This window comes from Syngnathoides biaculeatus, chromosome 16, assembly GCF_019802595.1.
Source record: "Syngnathoides biaculeatus isolate LvHL_M chromosome 16, ASM1980259v1, whole genome shotgun sequence".
Taxonomy (NCBI): domain Eukaryota; kingdom Metazoa; phylum Chordata; class Actinopteri; order Syngnathiformes; family Syngnathidae; genus Syngnathoides; species Syngnathoides biaculeatus.
Window position 1 is genome coordinate 4,804,944 of NC_084655.1, and position 18,315 is coordinate 4,823,258.

General features: G+C 41.6%; 1 protein-coding gene across 8 annotated transcripts in view; it reads right to left on the minus strand.

Annotated features, from left to right (window-relative positions):
* LOC133514307 (junction plakoglobin-like) overlaps window positions 1-14,563 on the minus strand; it is a 180,421-nt gene extending 165,858 nt beyond the window's left edge. Inside the window, exons 1-4 of one of the 8 annotated variants that reach the window (XM_061845883.1) lie at window positions 14,225-14,563; window positions 9,264-9,384; window positions 4,478-4,564; window positions 2,521-2,604 (exon numbers count right to left, since the gene is read on the minus strand). In XM_061845883.1, the coding sequence (XP_061701867.1) occupies window positions 2,521-2,556 (36 nt within the window). In that variant the 5' untranslated portion in view covers window positions 2,557-2,604; window positions 4,478-4,564; window positions 9,264-9,384; window positions 14,225-14,563. Of the gene's footprint in view, window positions 1-2,520; window positions 2,605-4,477; window positions 4,565-9,259; window positions 9,385-14,224 lie in introns of all 8 variants that reach the window. The other 7 variants (XM_061845882.1, XM_061845885.1, XM_061845889.1 and 4 more) reach the window with 7 other exon arrangements.
* Window positions 14,564-18,315: the final 3,752 nt, after the last annotated feature.

Sequence of the window (18,315 nt, forward strand, 5' to 3'; positions counted from 1 at the left end):
GTGGGACTGTATGATTGCTCTGCTGAAGGTGCTGGAAACTGGCCCTTCACCTGTTGATCAAATATGTTCACTGTATTCAACAACTGGTTGAATAACATGTGTATGACACTGAGGTTATGCTTAAAGAGTTAAGTTTCCCTTTGTGTGTTAATCAGTTTATCAGAGTAACACACGCAACAACTTGGAACAAGGCACTGATGTATTCAACAACATCGTCACAGTGGAGCGAGCTTCTCAGCTCATTAGCTTGTGGGTTAGTGGACATAATAAAAAGTTAACTTTCCCATAAGTCACGATCCCTAAAAATATATAATCAGAATGAATAATGTATGTTTGTTCAGCTATTTATTCCAGTAAGGCCTTGTGACAGACAAACAAATTAATGGTCTTCTATTGGATGGCAGTAAGAACATACAGCAAATATTGCATCTAGTTTTTGTTACATTTTTGCTTGTCGGTGTGTCGTGAGATTTTTAAATTGTAATGTATGTGCCTTGGCTTCAAAAAAGTTGGAATTCACTGCTCTGGTCAGCTCGTGTATTCAATAGGATGGCAGCATTTTTACAGACAACCTCGAGCACTATGTAACATTTTGGTGCCTGCTTGCAAGCCCTATCATATCAAAATACGTGAACATACCTCAAGCAAGCCTTACAAGAACATCCTAAGTACCCGTGACCACCGAAACACGTTTTTTTCCACCATTTTTTCTTGTAATACAGTCGGTCCACTCATGTTGTCATCCCCATGGTAACGAGTGTACCATGTCGCATTTGAGTTGACCAGATAAAGGTTCCCTGATCGTAAAAAATGGGATCCAGTGGTATAGGAATACAAAATTTTACTGCAGTAGTCTGTTAATTGTGAAAGAAAAAAGTTTTAGTCTGATCCACGCATTAAATGTTTTTTCCCAACCGTCTTCTTGTTCCCTTTTACTTCAGATATTTACAGTTTTGAAGTACATCAAACAATACAAAAAAACTATAAAAATACTGCTATATAAAAATACACTAGCTTTTGGATTCAGATATATTGTTCACGACAGCAACACAGAGTAGATGTCTTTTGTGGAGCCAATCCATGATGATTGGATCTTAGAATTATAATACAGTAATATGTCACTGGAGAAGAAAAGAAATTGATGGATGTTGTGAAGGAAGACATGAGGACAGTGGGTGTTAGAGAGGAGGATGCACAAGATAGACTTAGATGGAAAAAGATGACAAGCTGTGGCGACCCCTAACGGGACAAGCCGAAAGGATAAGAAGAAGAAGGAGAAGTCACTGGAGATCGGTAACAATGATGCTCAAAGACACAAAACCAATGTTTCATTCTCTATTTCCCTTTTCAAGTGGAACAGTTTTAACTATGTGGTTTTTGCCGCAATGGAGACATGAAATGTTTTGTTTGGTTGTCTGCTCAGGCCCGGAAGGAAGGGCGGGGCAGGGCAACTACTTCTGCTGCTGCTTTTTAAAGATGACAGAAATGATTCTGTGAGTTTGGAGGTGGGGGACAAAGATGTCAGATTTCTGAAGATGAGATGTTAAATGTCATAAAAGAGTAAACATTTGGATGTACATCATAACAACTGATGAAAAAAAATGGTGAAAGAGAAGGTTTTGTGCACGAGGTATTGATCCTAAACAGTTTTGGGGTCTAAATTGCATGTTGACAACAGCTGTTAAAGAAGTGGAGACTGCTTTATATAAGAGATATTTGCACTTCAGGGGCAGCACGGTAGCACAACTGGTTAGAACGTTGTACTCACAGTTCTAAGGACTGGGGCTACAATCAAGTTTGTTTGTACTCCCTGTGCTGGTGTGAGTTTTCTCTGGGCGCTATGGTTTCCACCAGCATCCCAAAAACATGCATTAAATGGGGTTCTCTAAATTTGCCTTAGATGTGACTGGAACTATTGTTTGTCTCTATGTGCCCTGCGATTGCCTGGCAACCAGTTCAGGCTGTAAACCGGCTCCTGCCCAATGATGGCTGGGAAAGGCAATAGCAATCCCGCGACCCTTGTGAGGATAACAAACGTCAGATGATGGATGGATGGATGGATGGATGGATGGATGGATGGATGGATGGATGGATGGATGGATGGATGGATGGATGGATGGATGGATGGACTGCATTCCTGCAAAAAGCAGAAAGCAAAGCGCGCAAATTGAAGTTTGAAGTGATGAAACTGGAAGTGTTACTAGAAGACAAACAAACGTAGTACAGATGAACCTTGAGTTACCCAGTATATGAACAATTCAGGTCCAAAATGTCTGGCTGTTGAGCCTTTTTCCCCATTGTTTTGCTATTTACTGTACGGTCCAGGTGGGGTGGTCTGTGATGTGAACTCCCAGAAATCTGAAGGAATGGACTCTCTCTGCATTGATGAAAAGTAGGGCCAGGTCCAGGCCACATTTCTGGGAGTCCAAGATGATTTCCTTTGTTTTATGGTGTTTAATGTGAGGTTTACAAAACACCACTTTGACAGTTTGTCAACCTCATCTCTGTAGATAGACTCACCTTTTTTTGAGACCAGCCCAACCACGGTGGTTTCATCAGCAAACTTGATGACAGAGTTGCTCAGCTGGATTGGTGTACAGTCATCTGCATACAGTAAATGTTTTAGTTCATCTGGTAACGATATGGAGGCAAGGATGGATCTCCCCCATGCTTGTACTCGTGTTGCGTGACGATGATAATGCATTGATGTAGAGCAAGAACCTAGTTGCCTACTCCGCAGCGTAAAGTGGAAATCTGTTCTAGGCGGCAGTTACGCCTCCACATCTTTGATAATCCAATCATAAATCTAATCTAATCTTGTGTGTTTGATTGATGTGGTAAAAGTTGGGAAATTGTTTGTTTCGTCCAAAAAAATCCTGTTTATTGAATTGTAGCCTATCTTTTTACTCAAAACAACAAACAGTTAATGTTAGTGTAATCATGTTAAAGTAAGTGTCCACAAACATTCGAACACAAGATTGTAGTAGCCTAGCTAATGGATGTAACTATGTGGCAGCCATGTTGGCAGGGGCGATGTTAAAAAAGGTTAGACATGGACACTGAAATCATGTTGTATCTCATTTCTCAACAGAGTTTCATGGGGGTTGCTGTTTTGTAAAAGTGTATGCCATCAATGCCATCATTTAAAACAATCAAAAATTATTAAAATAATTTAAAGAAAGGGCAGCACGGTGGGGCCGCTGGAAAGTGTTACGAGGTCCCGGGTTCCATCCCGGCCCCACCTGTCTGGAGTTTGCATGTTCTCCCCATGCCTGCATGGGTTTTCTCCGGACACTCAGATTTCCTCCTACATTCCAAAAAACATGCAACATTAATTGGACACTAGATTAACCCTAGGTGTGATTGTGAGTGCGGCTGTTTGTCTCTATGTGCCCTGGGATTGGCTGGTAACCAGTTCAGGGTGTACCCCGTCACCTGCCAGTTGACAGCTGGGATAGGCTCCACCACACCCCGCGACCCTCATTAGGATAAGTGGCTAAGAAAATGGATGGATGGGTGAGTTTAAAGAAATGTGCAGCGAATTGGCCAACATAGTACAAAAATTTGCAAATGACAATGTTACATCCTACTTTCTGATTTATTTTTTCGATTGGTTTGTTGGTCCAAAATCAGCCAATGAAATAGAAAAGAAATGGACAAAAGAAATAAGACCCTGAATGACAATTATCACTTATGAAAGAAATATTTTCTTCAGTGAGGAGCTGTATTTCTCCTGCCGTTTCCTTAAGTTAATGAGCAATAAATTTTTATCACATTTATTTAGTATTTCATTTTTTTAATAATAGTGTTTTTTCACTTATTTCTATGTTGCAGTATGTTTATTTTTAACTACATTAAAAAAAACATAACTTAATTTTCAGATGGATTAGATATTTATTCTTTTCAGTGGGGAATAACACTCACTTTAAGAACATTTCAGGCTACAAATGAGGTAATGGAACAAATTAATTTTGTAAGACAAGGTTCCACTGTATTTCATTTAAAAAGAAATTGATCGTTCTGATATTTTTGGGGAAGCCATACCTATACATTTATACATATATAGTGATGCATATATGCATACTGTATATAAAAACTTTACCCCAAATATACCCTGACACAACCCAAGAAAGACATATAAGGATGTTCTTCCATTTTTCAAAGGCAGTAATCAGTGTGTATTCTCCCACTTTGGGCATCTTCCCTGGTGGATTTGTGAGATTTTGTTGTCAGGCCAAGCTGGAAATTGGAATAAATCACAACAACAAAAAATTCTAAGAAAAGTCAATTTTCTGTCAAGTCACTCATGAATCCCATTGCAATTGGACTGAATATGAGCTCTCAAAGACTAGTTGAACAGTTTGTCCTGACTATTTTGAGTTAACAATAACATAACCCTAACCCTAACCTTTTGGAATTGGCAGATGAAAAATGAAATAGATGGTGGTGTAAAACCTGGCAAGGACCTTGATTTTACCTAGGTGAATATATTGCATCCAGTTCTGGGTGTACCCTGCCTCCTGCCCGTTGACTGCTGGGATAGGCTCCAGCACTACCCGTGACCCTAGTGAGGATAAGGGGCACAAGAAAACGGATGGATGGATGAATATATTGCCCCTCCAGACTTTCCCAATTCAATTTAGCTAGAAATGAGCATTTTGTTAGCTTTCTAACATTTTTTCTTTCATTAGGACCACACAACAATCTTTGGCTGTGAATAAAATGGTCATCAAAACCATCTGCACCACACAATTATCATTTTGTGTTAACATGCAAACGGAGAACTGCAGTAAAAACTACAAAAAGTACCAAGCATTCGATGGTTTTAGATCAATCCGCATGTGTTCTTTTTGGTGCATAACTTGTGCTACACTTCTATTTTTCTCATTTACCAATTAGGCGATAGTGTTATGGCACATCACAATACGACATTGGCCAAGATGGTGGCGCAGACACATTTGCATCTTGCCCTTCAGCGATGCAGCAGCGTCATATTGGAGCAGGATTCATCACCAGAGATCTTGCATTGGAGAGAACAGATACAGACCCAAGAGAAGCAGTCAGCTAACGATGATACTTCTGCATCTTTTCTCTCCAAGCCATGATCTTTAGTTCCTTGGCAAGGCCACTCCGTAGCTTAAAATGCCGTCCAGCCATTCCCACTGACAACCCCCCTCCAGTACCATGGAAGTAATATCATTATATTGTCTGTGACTGACTGAGATGTTTTGAATAAAACTGAAGTTTTGCTTCACCCAAGGATATGCAATGATAGCATGTAGTGAGTTAGCCTTTAACGTGTGGGAAACATAAACAAACCATTGTAATTCCAACACCGTTTTTCCCTGACTTGGCTGTACATACCCTCAAATTAAAGCTGAAATTCTGAAGCACGCACATTGTGTTCATTTCATTTCAAATCCATAGTAGTGGTGTTTAGTGCCAAAATTCAGGTTCATGTCCCAATGTTTATAAATGTAAGGGGAAGCATATATAAATCTTGGTCATAATATTAAGATGAAGATTATACGGATTGAATTTTATGCATGAGTCAAGCTTATTCTAATATGAGCAGTAGACCTTTTTTTTAGCCAAGGCACCTATTTTACATTTGAAAAGTCTCATGGTTAACCACCAAAAAAAAATATATGAACACTGAAATCTTGTAGAGTATAGTTACAAATGTACTTTACTCAGTCTAAGCAACTTGTAAACCAAGAAACCTGCAATCTTGGGTCTCAATGACAACAGGCCTGTCACCCAGGCATCTGTGTTCATGACCGTTCCCTCATGGACTCCCTGCAGTTTGCTTATCAACCAAACAGGTCAGTGGATGGGACAGTCAACATAGGACTACAATTCACCCTGGAACAACTCCATGGTGTGGGGACCTATGCAATGATCCAGTTCATGAACTTCAGCATTGTGTTCAACACCACCATGCTCCTCCATGCTTCTCCAGCTCAGCATCTTGCGCTCCATCTACCAACGGATTTACATCTTCCTGTTGGGCAGGACACAGCAGCTGAGGCTGGGTTACACCACCTCTTCTAAATGCACCACCAGCACTGGGGATCCCCAAGGAAGTGTCCTCTCACCACTGGTCATCTTTCTCAACACAAACAGCAAAGTTTGCAGATGACACAGCAGTCATCAGAGACAGTGATGAGTCTACATGTTGAAAGAAAGTGGGGTGGCAGGAGGTGTGTTGCAACCGACACAACCTGGAGCTGAACACGCTCAAGACTGTAGAGATGATTGTGGTCTTCATGAAGCCAAAAGAACCACATACTTGGCAAAAAGGAAAGATGCAATACAGAGGCCACCAAAGCGGACCACTGCTATGTCTCGACTGTGCCCAGAAATTCTGTCCATAGAAGTTATGAACAAAATCTGTGTCATAGGGTAGCCTGACAGAATTCAACTCTCACCACAAAGAGTCAATCTTACTCTCTGCAATGCGGACCAAACTCTGACACTGGTGGTACAGGGACCAACCAGCCCAAATCCGGGGATCCGACACACAATATTCTCGAAGCACCGCCATAGGAATCCCCAAGTGACCTGGTCGAATGCCTGCTCCAATTCCACAAAACACATGTAGACTCTTTGGGGGAACTCCCATGCAACCTCAAGGACCCTGCCGAAGGTATAGAGCTGGTAAATTTTTCCACAGCCAGGACCGAAACCACACTGCTCCTCCTGAATCTGGTATTCAACTTCCCGATGGACCCTCCTCTCCAGCACCCCTTAATAGACCTTACCAGGGAGGGTGGGGAGTGTGATCTCCTGTAGTTTGAATACACCCTCCAGTTCCCCTTTTTAAAAAGGGGTACCACCACCCAGACAAAAAATCAAGAGGCACTATCACTGATGTCCACCCAATGTTGCAGAGGCATGTCAACCAGGATTGCCCCACAATGTGGGCAACTTGAGAGTGGAACATTGTCTAAACCCCTCTCTAGAGGACTGGTACCAGAGCCCAAGTGGTGAGTGTCAGTGAGTCTGACTATATCTAGCTGGAACTTCTCGACCTCACACACTGTCTCGGGATCCTTCCCTGTGACCCGCGTCCGAGCAAGAAAAACTCCAATCTGTTTATATTCACTATCATAGAGGTCTTTTTGCCATGCTTTGTTTGGTCCCTCACCTAGGACCTGTTTGTCAAGTGTGACCCTGGCAGCGGCGTTTTTATAATATAAAACACTGTACATGTGTTCTTAGCTACGATTTCAAAACAAAAATGCCTTTTTTGTTCTGTAAAAATTGGTCATGACTGCAACAACAGGTAAATGCAAGGGTGACAACAGTTGAGAATCAGTATCACTACTGCATATTGCTTGCATTTGTCACAAGGGATGTGACTGGATGAAAAATATTCATTTGATGTAGTAGAATTGCTGAAAGTGCATAAAAACCTAAAAGGTATACATTGATCTTCCAGAATATACTCATCAGCAGAAAATATTCTGAGTCTTTTAACCATTACACGTGCATTTTTTTGAAGGCCACATTTACTTTGCGTGACATAATAACTAATTAGAGTTCAGGGTTGAAATTGAGAATGTCTGGGTTAAACAGACGATGGGGAAAAATGAAGTCTTTTTGCTGAACCATGTCTGCTTGGTGGACCCACAGAGTTGCTGTGCATTCCGTACAACAGAATGTGAAATGATGAAAAATCAGTTATCGTCAGGCAGGACAGTGGATCAGCTGGTAAAGCGTTGGCCTCACAGTTCAATCCCGGACCCGCCTGTTTGGAGTTTGCATGTTCTACCCGTGCCTGCATGGGTTTCCCCCGGGCACTCCGGTTTCCTCCCACATTCGAAAAACATGCAACATTAATTGGACACTTTAAATTGCCCCTTGGTGTGATTGTGAGTGCGATTGTTTGTCTCCACGTGCCCTGCAAATGGCTGGCAACCAGTTCAGGGTGTACCCCCGCCTCCTGCCCCTTGACAGCTGGGATAGGCTCCAGCACTCCCCACGACCTTCATGAGGATAAGCGGCGAAGAAGATGGATGGATGGATGGATGGATGGATGGATGGATGGATGGATGGATGGATGGATAGTTATCATCAAGAGTCACTGATGTTGTAGTGGTACACACACCTGACTTTGGTGCGTGCAGCACGGGATCAATTCCTGCTCAGTGATCGTGTTGATATCTGCATGTGACTGACTGGCGACCAGTTCAGGGTGGAGTCCATACATTGTCCGAAGCTAGGTGGGATTAAGTCCAGCTCTCTTGTGACCCTTGCGAAGATAAGTGGCTTGAATAATGGATGGATGGATGGATACATACATTCTTCATACTTCATACAGATTGAATGCTAAGCAAGCTGGCTCCGGACCTTGATTATTACCTCTGAGGTAAACACACTATTTCCATCCTATTTTCCTACACTAATGTCGTATCCGAACAGTAAAAACATTCATCCAGTTTGTGACAGAGCTGAAAATAAGATTGCATTTTTTTACTACATTTTGCAGAAATCTAGATAATTCTTGAGGATTCTTCTACATGCAACTGTCTACCCACCCATTTTGTATAAAACGGTTTGTTCAGGTACGTGGAGTCTTAGAGACTATTCCAACTGCCTTCAGCAGAGGCAGACTACACCTGGGCAGGTGATAAGAAAGGTCACATTTTTTCTTGCTAGTCATTTTTGAACATATTAAGTAGCCCAGGGATTCTGGAAAGTTGGCAACACCAGAAACATTTGCATTCTAGCATCTTGCTGATTTTCTTTTTTTTTTTGTGATGGTCCCGAAAGTGAATCCTAACAATGTTTCTTTTCTGAGTTATGCTTATCAAAACTTTGCAACACTAAAAGTAATGTCCCTCGGCTCGAATGGAAAAGCTTAAAGCTTTCTCAGTGAAGCTTTTTTCACGTTATCTGTTAGATACCTTCGGGCACAGTTTGCCATCATCAAACAATGCAAATATAAGGTAAAAACGAACACAATAATATTTCAAAGAGGCAGCTCGGTCTAACGAAAAGAACACTGATCACTCCATTTCCAAGGCTACCTTTTTCTACATCATGCATTCTTGCATTTAAAGATCAAAAATTGAACAACTGAACAACAACCATGAACATGAACAACAACTTCAACTAAGAACATTTCCTTCTTCAGTTTGTCAAGGACAATAAATAAAGGGTGAGGTTTGGTAGAGTTTCTTTGGATTCCTTTCCTAAATCTAGCATTTTTTCAAAGATTCAGGAAGCTGTGCTCTGCTTTAAATGCACCCACCTACCCAAGGATCCTGTTCGTGGACTTCAGCGCTGCGTTTAACACCATCATCCTTGAACTCCTCTCCTCCAAACTTCTCCAGCTCACCATCTCGCCTGCCATTTGGGATGTGGATCTACAACTTCCTGACAGGCAGGACACAGGCGGTGAGGCCGGGGGACACCACCTCATCCACGTGCACTATCAGCACCAGAGCACCCCAAGCTCTCCATGTCTACCTCACTCCACCCCCTGTGCTCTTAAAGAGGTACATTCATAATTACAGACATTACAGTATTTTGAAATTCACATTAAGGCTCTGTTTCACGCTACGTAAGCCCAAAGGATGATGGGTTGATGCTAGCTCGATAATTTAATTTCAGCTTTTTAATTCAATTAATAGAAACCTTCAACCTTATTCAGTAAGAGTTAAAAATGTGTTTATTGTATTTAATGAATAAAATCAAATTTTCCAAAACATGGATGACTGTGTGGATTTCATAAACAAAACAATATTTTCCAAGAGTAAATATATATCTAGATATCTACAGAGAAGAAAATAAGCATTTGAACACCCTGCTATATTGCAAGTTCTCCCACTTAGAAATCATGGAGGGGTTTTAAATTTTCATCGTGGGTGCATGTCCACTCTGAGAGAGATAATCTAAAAAGAAAAATTACAATGTCTGATTTTATTAATATTTATTTGTGTATCTACAGAAAATATAACTCACACTGCATCTAAAAATACATGTCTGATGCTTGTGTCTTGAGCTGTAAGAGGATCCACATCCTGTCAACTCATATCAAACTCCCCTGTCCCTATCATCCTGATGAAACGCTGCATACTATCAGTGGCTACCTCAAACCCAAACCTGCTGACAATAGATCAAACAAACTATTTGGGGAAACGAGGATTGCAGACGAGCATCTGGTCTCATCAATGAAGGTAGAAAAGCATGAATATACCAACATTCAAGAGCGGTGTTTAAATAAGTTTCCTGGTTTAAGTCCTGTTGACACAGTACAACATAAATGCATGAATTCATGATGCCTTTCATCACCATTTGGTTTGATGGAGTTGACTCCAATCCTGTAATGTCGGGATAGTCCACTGTTAATCTAATCAGAAATAATCTAACATCATAGACAGACAGCAATTTTAATCCACCCGCAGCCATTTCTAAGCAGTTTTTCATACTCACATATATGAGAAATTAATTTAAGTCTTCAATTAACTGACCATGCATGCTTTTGGGATGTGGGTGGAAACAAGGGTACCCAGAGAAAACACAAGCAGGCACAGGGAGAATATGCAAACTTTACACAGGCAGGGTTGGATTTGAACCCAAGTCCTAGGAACTGTGAGGCGAATGTGCCAACCAGTCATCCAACTGGTCATCCATCCAGCTATTTTCTGAGCTGCTTATCCTCATGAGGGTTGCAGGAGTGCTGGAGCAAATCCCAGCTGTCACCGGTACAGGGTACACCTTAAACTGGTTGCCAGCCAATTGCAAAGCACATAGAGACAAACAGGCACACACACAATCACACCAAGGGGCAATTTAGAGTCTCAAATTAATGCGTGTTTATGGGATGTGAGAGGAAACCAGAGTGCCCGGAAAAAAACCACGCAAGCGTGGGGAGAATATGCAAACTTCACACAGGCAGGGTTGGATTTGAACCCAAGTCCTAGGAACTGTGAGGCGAATGTGCCAACCAGTCATCCAACTGGTCATCCATCCAGCTATTTTCTGAGCTGCTTACCCTCATGAGGGTTGCAGGAGTGCTGGAGCAAATCCCAGCTGTCACCGGTACAGGGTACACCTTAAACTGGTTGCCAGCCAATTGCAAAGGACATAGAGACAAACAGGCACACTCACAATCACACCAAGGGGCAATTTAGAGTCTCAAATTAATGTGTGTTTATGGCATGTGAGAGGAAACCAGAGTGCCCGGAAAAAAACCACGCAAGCGTGGGGAGAACATGCAAACTTCACACAGGCAAGGCTGGATTTGAACTCAGATCGGCAGAACTGTGAGGTGAATGTGCTAACCAGTCACCCAACTGTCCAACCATAGATGGGTGGACGGATGTTTTAAAGATCAGAACAAAAGTGAAAAACAGCAGAATAGAAGTGAAGCACATGAACTGTCTTTTCATTTTCATAAATGTAATTGAAAAGAACAATGATCACACAATTTCCAAGGCTACCTTTTTCTCCAATCATGCATTCTTGCATTTCATCTGTCCATCCATTTTCTGACCCACTTATCCTCACAAGGGTCACCGGCATGTTGAAGCCTATCCCAGCTGTCAATGGGCAGGAGCCAATGTGCACCCTAAACTGGTTGCCAGCCTATCACAGGGCACATGGAGACAGACAACAGTCGCACTCACAATCACACCTAGGGGCAATTTATAGTCTCCAATTAATGCATGTATTTGGGATATGGGAGGAAACCGGAGTGCTGAGAGACAACCCACCCAGGCACGGGGAGAAAATCACACTCCACACAAGCGGGCTGGAATTTGAATTGAACACAAAACTGTGAGGCCAACGCTTTCCAGCTGCACCACCGTGCCACTCAGTCACCCAACTGGCCAACCAATTTTAATGTCCATTTATTGTCTAAATAAACTGTGACTGTCAGTGGGTTTTCAGGGCCATAGTACTCGTACATATACACACTGTAAAACACTAAACAATTACAATCAATAAGTGCATATATCACGAGAATTTCAAATCAAATTCCTGTAACACAATGTATGGTGTCTCTGGCTTGTGCACTCACCCCTCTCACAGTCAAAGAGTGGCAAAAATCAACAGACACATATCGTCTATGTGTGTGTGGGGGGGGGGGGGTGCGTGCCTGTGTGAGAGAGAGAGAGAGAGAGAGAGAGAGCATTCGCGCTGATTGGGAGGCGCACACCTGCGCCTCATGTTGGCTGATTGGGCCCGGCGTATATAGGACCACGGGGACAACTGGTCTGGCGCCAGATCGTCCCAACTCATGCCCCGTTCCAGCACTCCCGTATCTCTGCTCGTATTCCCGTGTGTACTGACCTCCACCTGTTCTTCGACCGACCCCGTAAGCCTGATCCCCTTGATACTCTTGCCTGCTTTGATCGTTCTCCCGTGTACCGACTCCTGCCTGCCCGCTGACCTGCTCTCTACGCCCGACGTCCTGACTACCGTTGCCGCACCTGACTACCTGCCCGATCCCCGACCTTCAAATAATAAACGTTTTTCCAACGTCTCTCAACTCCTGCATTTGGACCTCCGTATCAATGGGTCATGACACCCAGAGTTAAATACCACTTGTGACAATTAAATTTGTTCTAAAAAGCTCTTCCTCATCAGACACAGATACATTTCAGACTTAATATCTGTTGGGAATGCAATGCTATTACAAGATCACATGAACATGCACACATCAACACTAAAAGAAAGTAAATGGGACATCACCATCTACAGACGGTGCTACATAAAAAGCTCACTTAGATGTTGAGCCTATGTTTTTTTTTTTTTAAAAAAAGTCATGATACTATTTATTGTTATTATTAGAGCTGTCTGTATGACATAATGGTGGAACATTAATGAAATGATGTTTTTAAAAAAATCCCCATTCTGTCCCTATTGAATGTCGTTAATGTGATTTTAATTATTATTTCAAAAAATGGTGGGGTGCCACAAAAATAGCCATTCAGAGAGTGTGGTGACAGGAGCCCTGACCAAATAGACTGTCAGTCATTTGCAGCTCATGCACTTAGCCTCACTTTTGGGGTTTTTTGTCCCCCCGACCCCAATGATCTAGTTCTTTGAAACAAAAATTAAAAAGTAGGAATTAGAGAGCTGTCTACTTCAAGCATAAAAATAGATAAGGGTGTGTGGTGTTCTACATGCAGATGGCTGCATGGGTTTTATTTGAAAAAACATCATCTATGTCACGCCACTGTTGTCACCAAATTGTCAGGTCAATTGATCACCTCACTTGAATTTCCGATTGATTGTGCATTCCAAAAAATACATCAACAAGCCGGTAACATTTTGCGTAACATTGCACAGGCCAGGCAAGCAAGATGAATGGTATCTTGGTTATTTTTTTGTTGTCCAAGTTTAGTGAGCTGGGAGTGTTTTGAAATTGTGGTGTAACCCAGATGCTGTTTTTCTCTGGGCAGATGCTTATTCCCACGTTCCAAAACTGTATCAGGTTCATTGATGACCCTTGGGCAAGAATGTGTTTTTCACAACGTTTTTCGCTGGTGACCAATCTAGGGTACCCCGCTTCTTGGCAGAAGTCGATTATCACCAGCTCACCCACCGCCCAAGAAAAGAAAGAAACCATGAGAGAAAATTGACGGGATGTTTCATAAAAGGCTTCCTGAACTAAACAGCAAAGGTGAAAAAGAGGCTGAGCTAGCCAGAGAGCTAGAGAATAGCAATCATCACCAAATCATTGGCAACAGAGATAAACGCCACAGGGGAAAAAAAATAAATCTAGTGCTCCTTCAGACGCTCGTGCAACTTAAATGCACACAAAATCAAAATGCCAAAAGCAAAACCCTAAAATACGGAATGATTATTCTATCCAAATTAGTTTGTTATCCAAAATGTTGACTTGACCAGAACGCAAGAAGTGTTGGTACATAATATGTATTATACAGACATTATATAGTATACTATAATTGCAATCCTCAGACCTCTGTGTGTGCCTGTGTGTGTGTGTTTTTTTTTTTTTTTTTTTTTTTTTAGTGTGTTTCGTTTTTTTGGAGTGTGAGTGTGTTTTTGTGGGTTTTTTTTTTCAACTTAATGTTACCTTAATATAAAACATGGACAAACAAACACGCGCACAAAACCGAATTCTCCCAATCAACCGACTGAACTGATGCTGCAGGATGACCACAGGCTGGAGGTTAATCAACTACCTTTCATCCGTAATATCAACAACAGAGCGTTGAAAAGCGAATAAGACCTCGATTACCTTGTTTCACTGGAAAGTATGGTGTTCTGAGCCAACTTAAGTCCCCTCTCACTACGTCCTCAATCTGGGTGTTAGAGGTGCCGATCCGCTCCAGAGGTTTGCGGTGCTCTCTCGTCGCTTGTATATCAGACGCGCTGTGCTGAGAGCAGACAGACCCCCATCCGCTACCAGCGCGTCACCCGAGGAAAAAACAAAAAAGATGAGATCTCACTCTGACTTTTAGAACGCGTCCTTTCCAGTCCTCGATCCTAACAAAATTCGCCCATCCATTATCCAAGCCGCTTATCCTCACAAGGTTCACAGGAGAGCTATCCCAACTAACTTTGGGCGAAAGGCAGACTACAACCTGAACTGGTCGCCACTCAGTCACAGGGCAAACATCAATACCATCACTGACCGGAAATCGATCCCACATTGCCATTGTGTACCACTACAACATCAGTAACTCCTCCCTAACAAAATCATTTTCCTTTTTCTTTTTTTTTTTTGCACCTATTTTGCATCAAGGAATCCTAAAGTTGTGATTTGTTGCAACAGATTAAAAAAAATGTACGTTTGGAAATGTGTGTGAAGTAAGTGGTCTGATTGTATTTTAGTTGTCATGGTGGTAGTACTGTCAAAATGTTAATTACAATTTATGCCAAGTATTGACCCACAGCGCAGAGGAGGCTTGAAGGGCTACAGAAAATTTTTAGATTTAAAACCGGTACTTTTTACTTTTTGGGGGAATGAATGCAGTAAAAAGATAAAATGGCTGGTTTATTTCAAAACACATCAATCCTTCCTTTTTCTGAACTGCTTATCCTAACAAAGGACGCGGGAGTGCCAGAATCGATCCCAGTTATCGTCAGCCAAGCGGCGGGGTACACGCTGAACTGTTTGGCAGGGCACATGGAGACAGTCAATAGTCGCACTCACAATCAAACTTAGGGAAAATTTAGAGTCTCCAATTAACACATGGTCTGAGCGCTCCCCTGTGCTAAAAAGTCTTCTTGTTATTAATGTGCATGCGTTACTAACAGGGGGGACTCTGGGTATGTAGCAGACGCTTACTGAGAAATCCCCCGGTCTCATTCTTCCCCTTCATCTACATAGAGGGAGCTAATATACGTTATAACCTAACCTTAAAACAAAAGTTGATAAAAAGATATGCACATATATCTACGTTCGCTGTGTTCATCTTTCTGAGACGTCCATAGCGAACATGAACACTCATCAACAAGTTGTCGAATGGGTCATGTCAAGCATGGATGGGGATGTTTCAGGCTGGCCGGAAGTTTACAAAATACACGCACATGTGCATTAATATTAGCGCATGCGCGTTAATCTCACAGAAACTTTTCAGTACCAGGAGCGCATTGAGATGTTAACTCTCCAACCACTTCGTTCACTGTGGTGCCACTTCACACTCGACATCAGTAAATGTATAAAATCAGAGACATTTTTTTTTTTTTTACAATCTGAAGGGAACATGAAAGTGTTTGAAAAACATCTAAAACCGGAGTAAATATAAGAAAAGTGTGTCTCCAAGGGTTAACTTGTGGACTAAGATAAGGAACTGAAAACATGGAACTTTCTTATTCTGTTGAAAAGAGCTGTTTAAAACAAGAGTAATTTAAATTTAATTAATTAAATTGATTAATATTTAAATTCAATTTAATTTTGAGGTATAAACAAAACTTTAATGATGATGAAGCTTGGGTTCCACCTGTACTTTATAACAATGTAGAAAACTGCTAAATTCATCTCTGTCCTACTTGACCAGTACTATACATTGAATAATAAATTATAAAAGTAATGCACACCAGAAAGCGTGTGTAAAAATGTATCATGTATATGTAAAATATAAATTATTTGTTGCTGGTCCCATCTGGACACATTTACATAAAAGTTGATTAAAAAATAAAATGCAGGATCTGACAGTCTCATAATGGCTTTGTTCCTATCTTTTTAATACCAGCCGTGCAAAATCATCACCTGAACTAACATTTGATTGTGACTTCTTTGGAGTATGCTGGCTCTGGCCTGAAAGCTACATTTTCTCTGCTCTTACCAAGTGAGTAATCTTCACAAACATAGACAATCTCTGCATTCTTGTCTCCTTTCCCGGTCAGTCGCTGGCTGAATAGAAGACGATCTCGAAACCATTGGTTGTTATCTTTACGGGGTGGGTTGACAACACCGTGCAGGGTCCCAGTGACAATCTGATATTAATTACTTGTTCACACAGTGAAGCACGGGCAAAACTTCATAAATTTCCAGGGGGTTGTGAGACAAAACGTGGTTTCAAAAATTGGTTGGAGCTAGATGGTTGTTTGGGGGGGATTCAGATTCATTGTGGAAAAAAAGTGTCAGTTAGTGTACTTTATGTGTGGGTATGTAACAGTAAAATGAACTTAGATTAATTGTCAGGGTTTTAGTTTTGTGGTTTCATTTTAGACTTAGAGCTCGTTCTCATGGCTAACAGTCCAATGGCAATATTTAAAGTTTGCATATGCTTTGTCAATTGTGTGGAATGAGCTTAGAAAAGCACAAGGTGTGCAAATTGAGTGCATCTGATTTCTGTATCGTTGATGTATGTGTTATAAACCATTCAATAACCTGACCACATCATGATTGGCCCACTAAACGCAGCAAAAATGTGGCTGCATCCTCTGCAAAACATTTTATCACCTTGCCACCCTCGAGGAGTTGAGGAATTAAATGCTGCAATGCATATTGGAAGAAATTTCTAAATAGAATTGTGCTGGCACATTTCTTAGAGAATGAGCAAGACACCTGTGTGTAGATAGATAGATAGATAGATGGATAGATAGATAGATAGATAGATAGATAGATAGATAGATAGATAGATAGATAGATAGATAGATAGATAGATAGATAGATAGATAGATAGATAGATAGATAGATAGATAGATAGATAGATAGATAGATAGATAGATAGATAGATAGATAGATAGATATCCATCCATTTTCCTAGCCACTTATCCTCACAAGGGAAGCCTATCCCACCTATGAATGGGCAAGAGGTAGGGTACACCCTGAACTGGTTGCCAGTCAATCGCAGGGCACATAGAGACAAACAACCACACTCACAATCACACCTACAGGCAATTTAGAGTCTCCAATTAATGTTATATGTTTTGGGGATGTGGGAGGAAACCGGAGTGCCCAAAGAAATCCTACACAGGCACAGGCTGAACACGCAAACACTATCGGGACAGGATCGAACCCTGGACTTCAGAACTGTGAGGCCAACACTCTACAGCTGACCCACCGTGCCACCTCTATATATCTGTTTTTTTTAAATATAGTTGAGACCTTTAGTTGTGCTTTGTGGTTCCTCTGAAACCACAGACCCTGAAATACTACTCAATATGTACCACTAGTGATGGCATCAGGTAGTATCTTGAGCCCAAATATTTTCTCAAGTAGCAGTGCAGCTCTTCCTAGTTGGAGCATCGCGAATTGGATGTGGCCACAAAGTTTGCTGTGTCTCTGTTGGAGAAGCAAATCACAAATTCACTTTCAGTTGACCACTTCTGCACATGCTTCTTTCTGCTCGAGCCCAAATTGTAAAACCAGACGCCCTCTAGTTGTTGGGTTCAATACTCAGCACCCGTGTAATGCTGTCAAAATATCTTTTAACAAAATACTTGAGCCCGTGTTTTTCTTGGTGTTAGGTCATTATTTTGTGCATGAGCCGTTACTTTCCAGTCGTGAGTTTGAGGTGTGTTGTCAGAAAGGTTCCACAACTGGTGTCACAAAAGATGTACAGTATGTCAAACCCAACCTAGAAACTAAAAGTGGTCCGGCCAATCAACCAGCATGGCTACATAGACACAGAGACATGTGCTTTGTTCATTGCGCAAAAAGAGGCAAGACTTGTGGCAGAATAACTTGTGGCTGCTCAAATATGGCAACCTACCTGCTCACAATACCGTGAGCATCTGACATTTCCAGGCCAGAGAAGAACAATGCTGGCTAGAGCAATGTCATTAGCCAACCAATCTGGTTGGCTCTGTTTGATGTTGTCACTATTTTATAAGCTCATCAAGGTCAATGTGACCCCTTTTGAAGAAGTGGCCAAC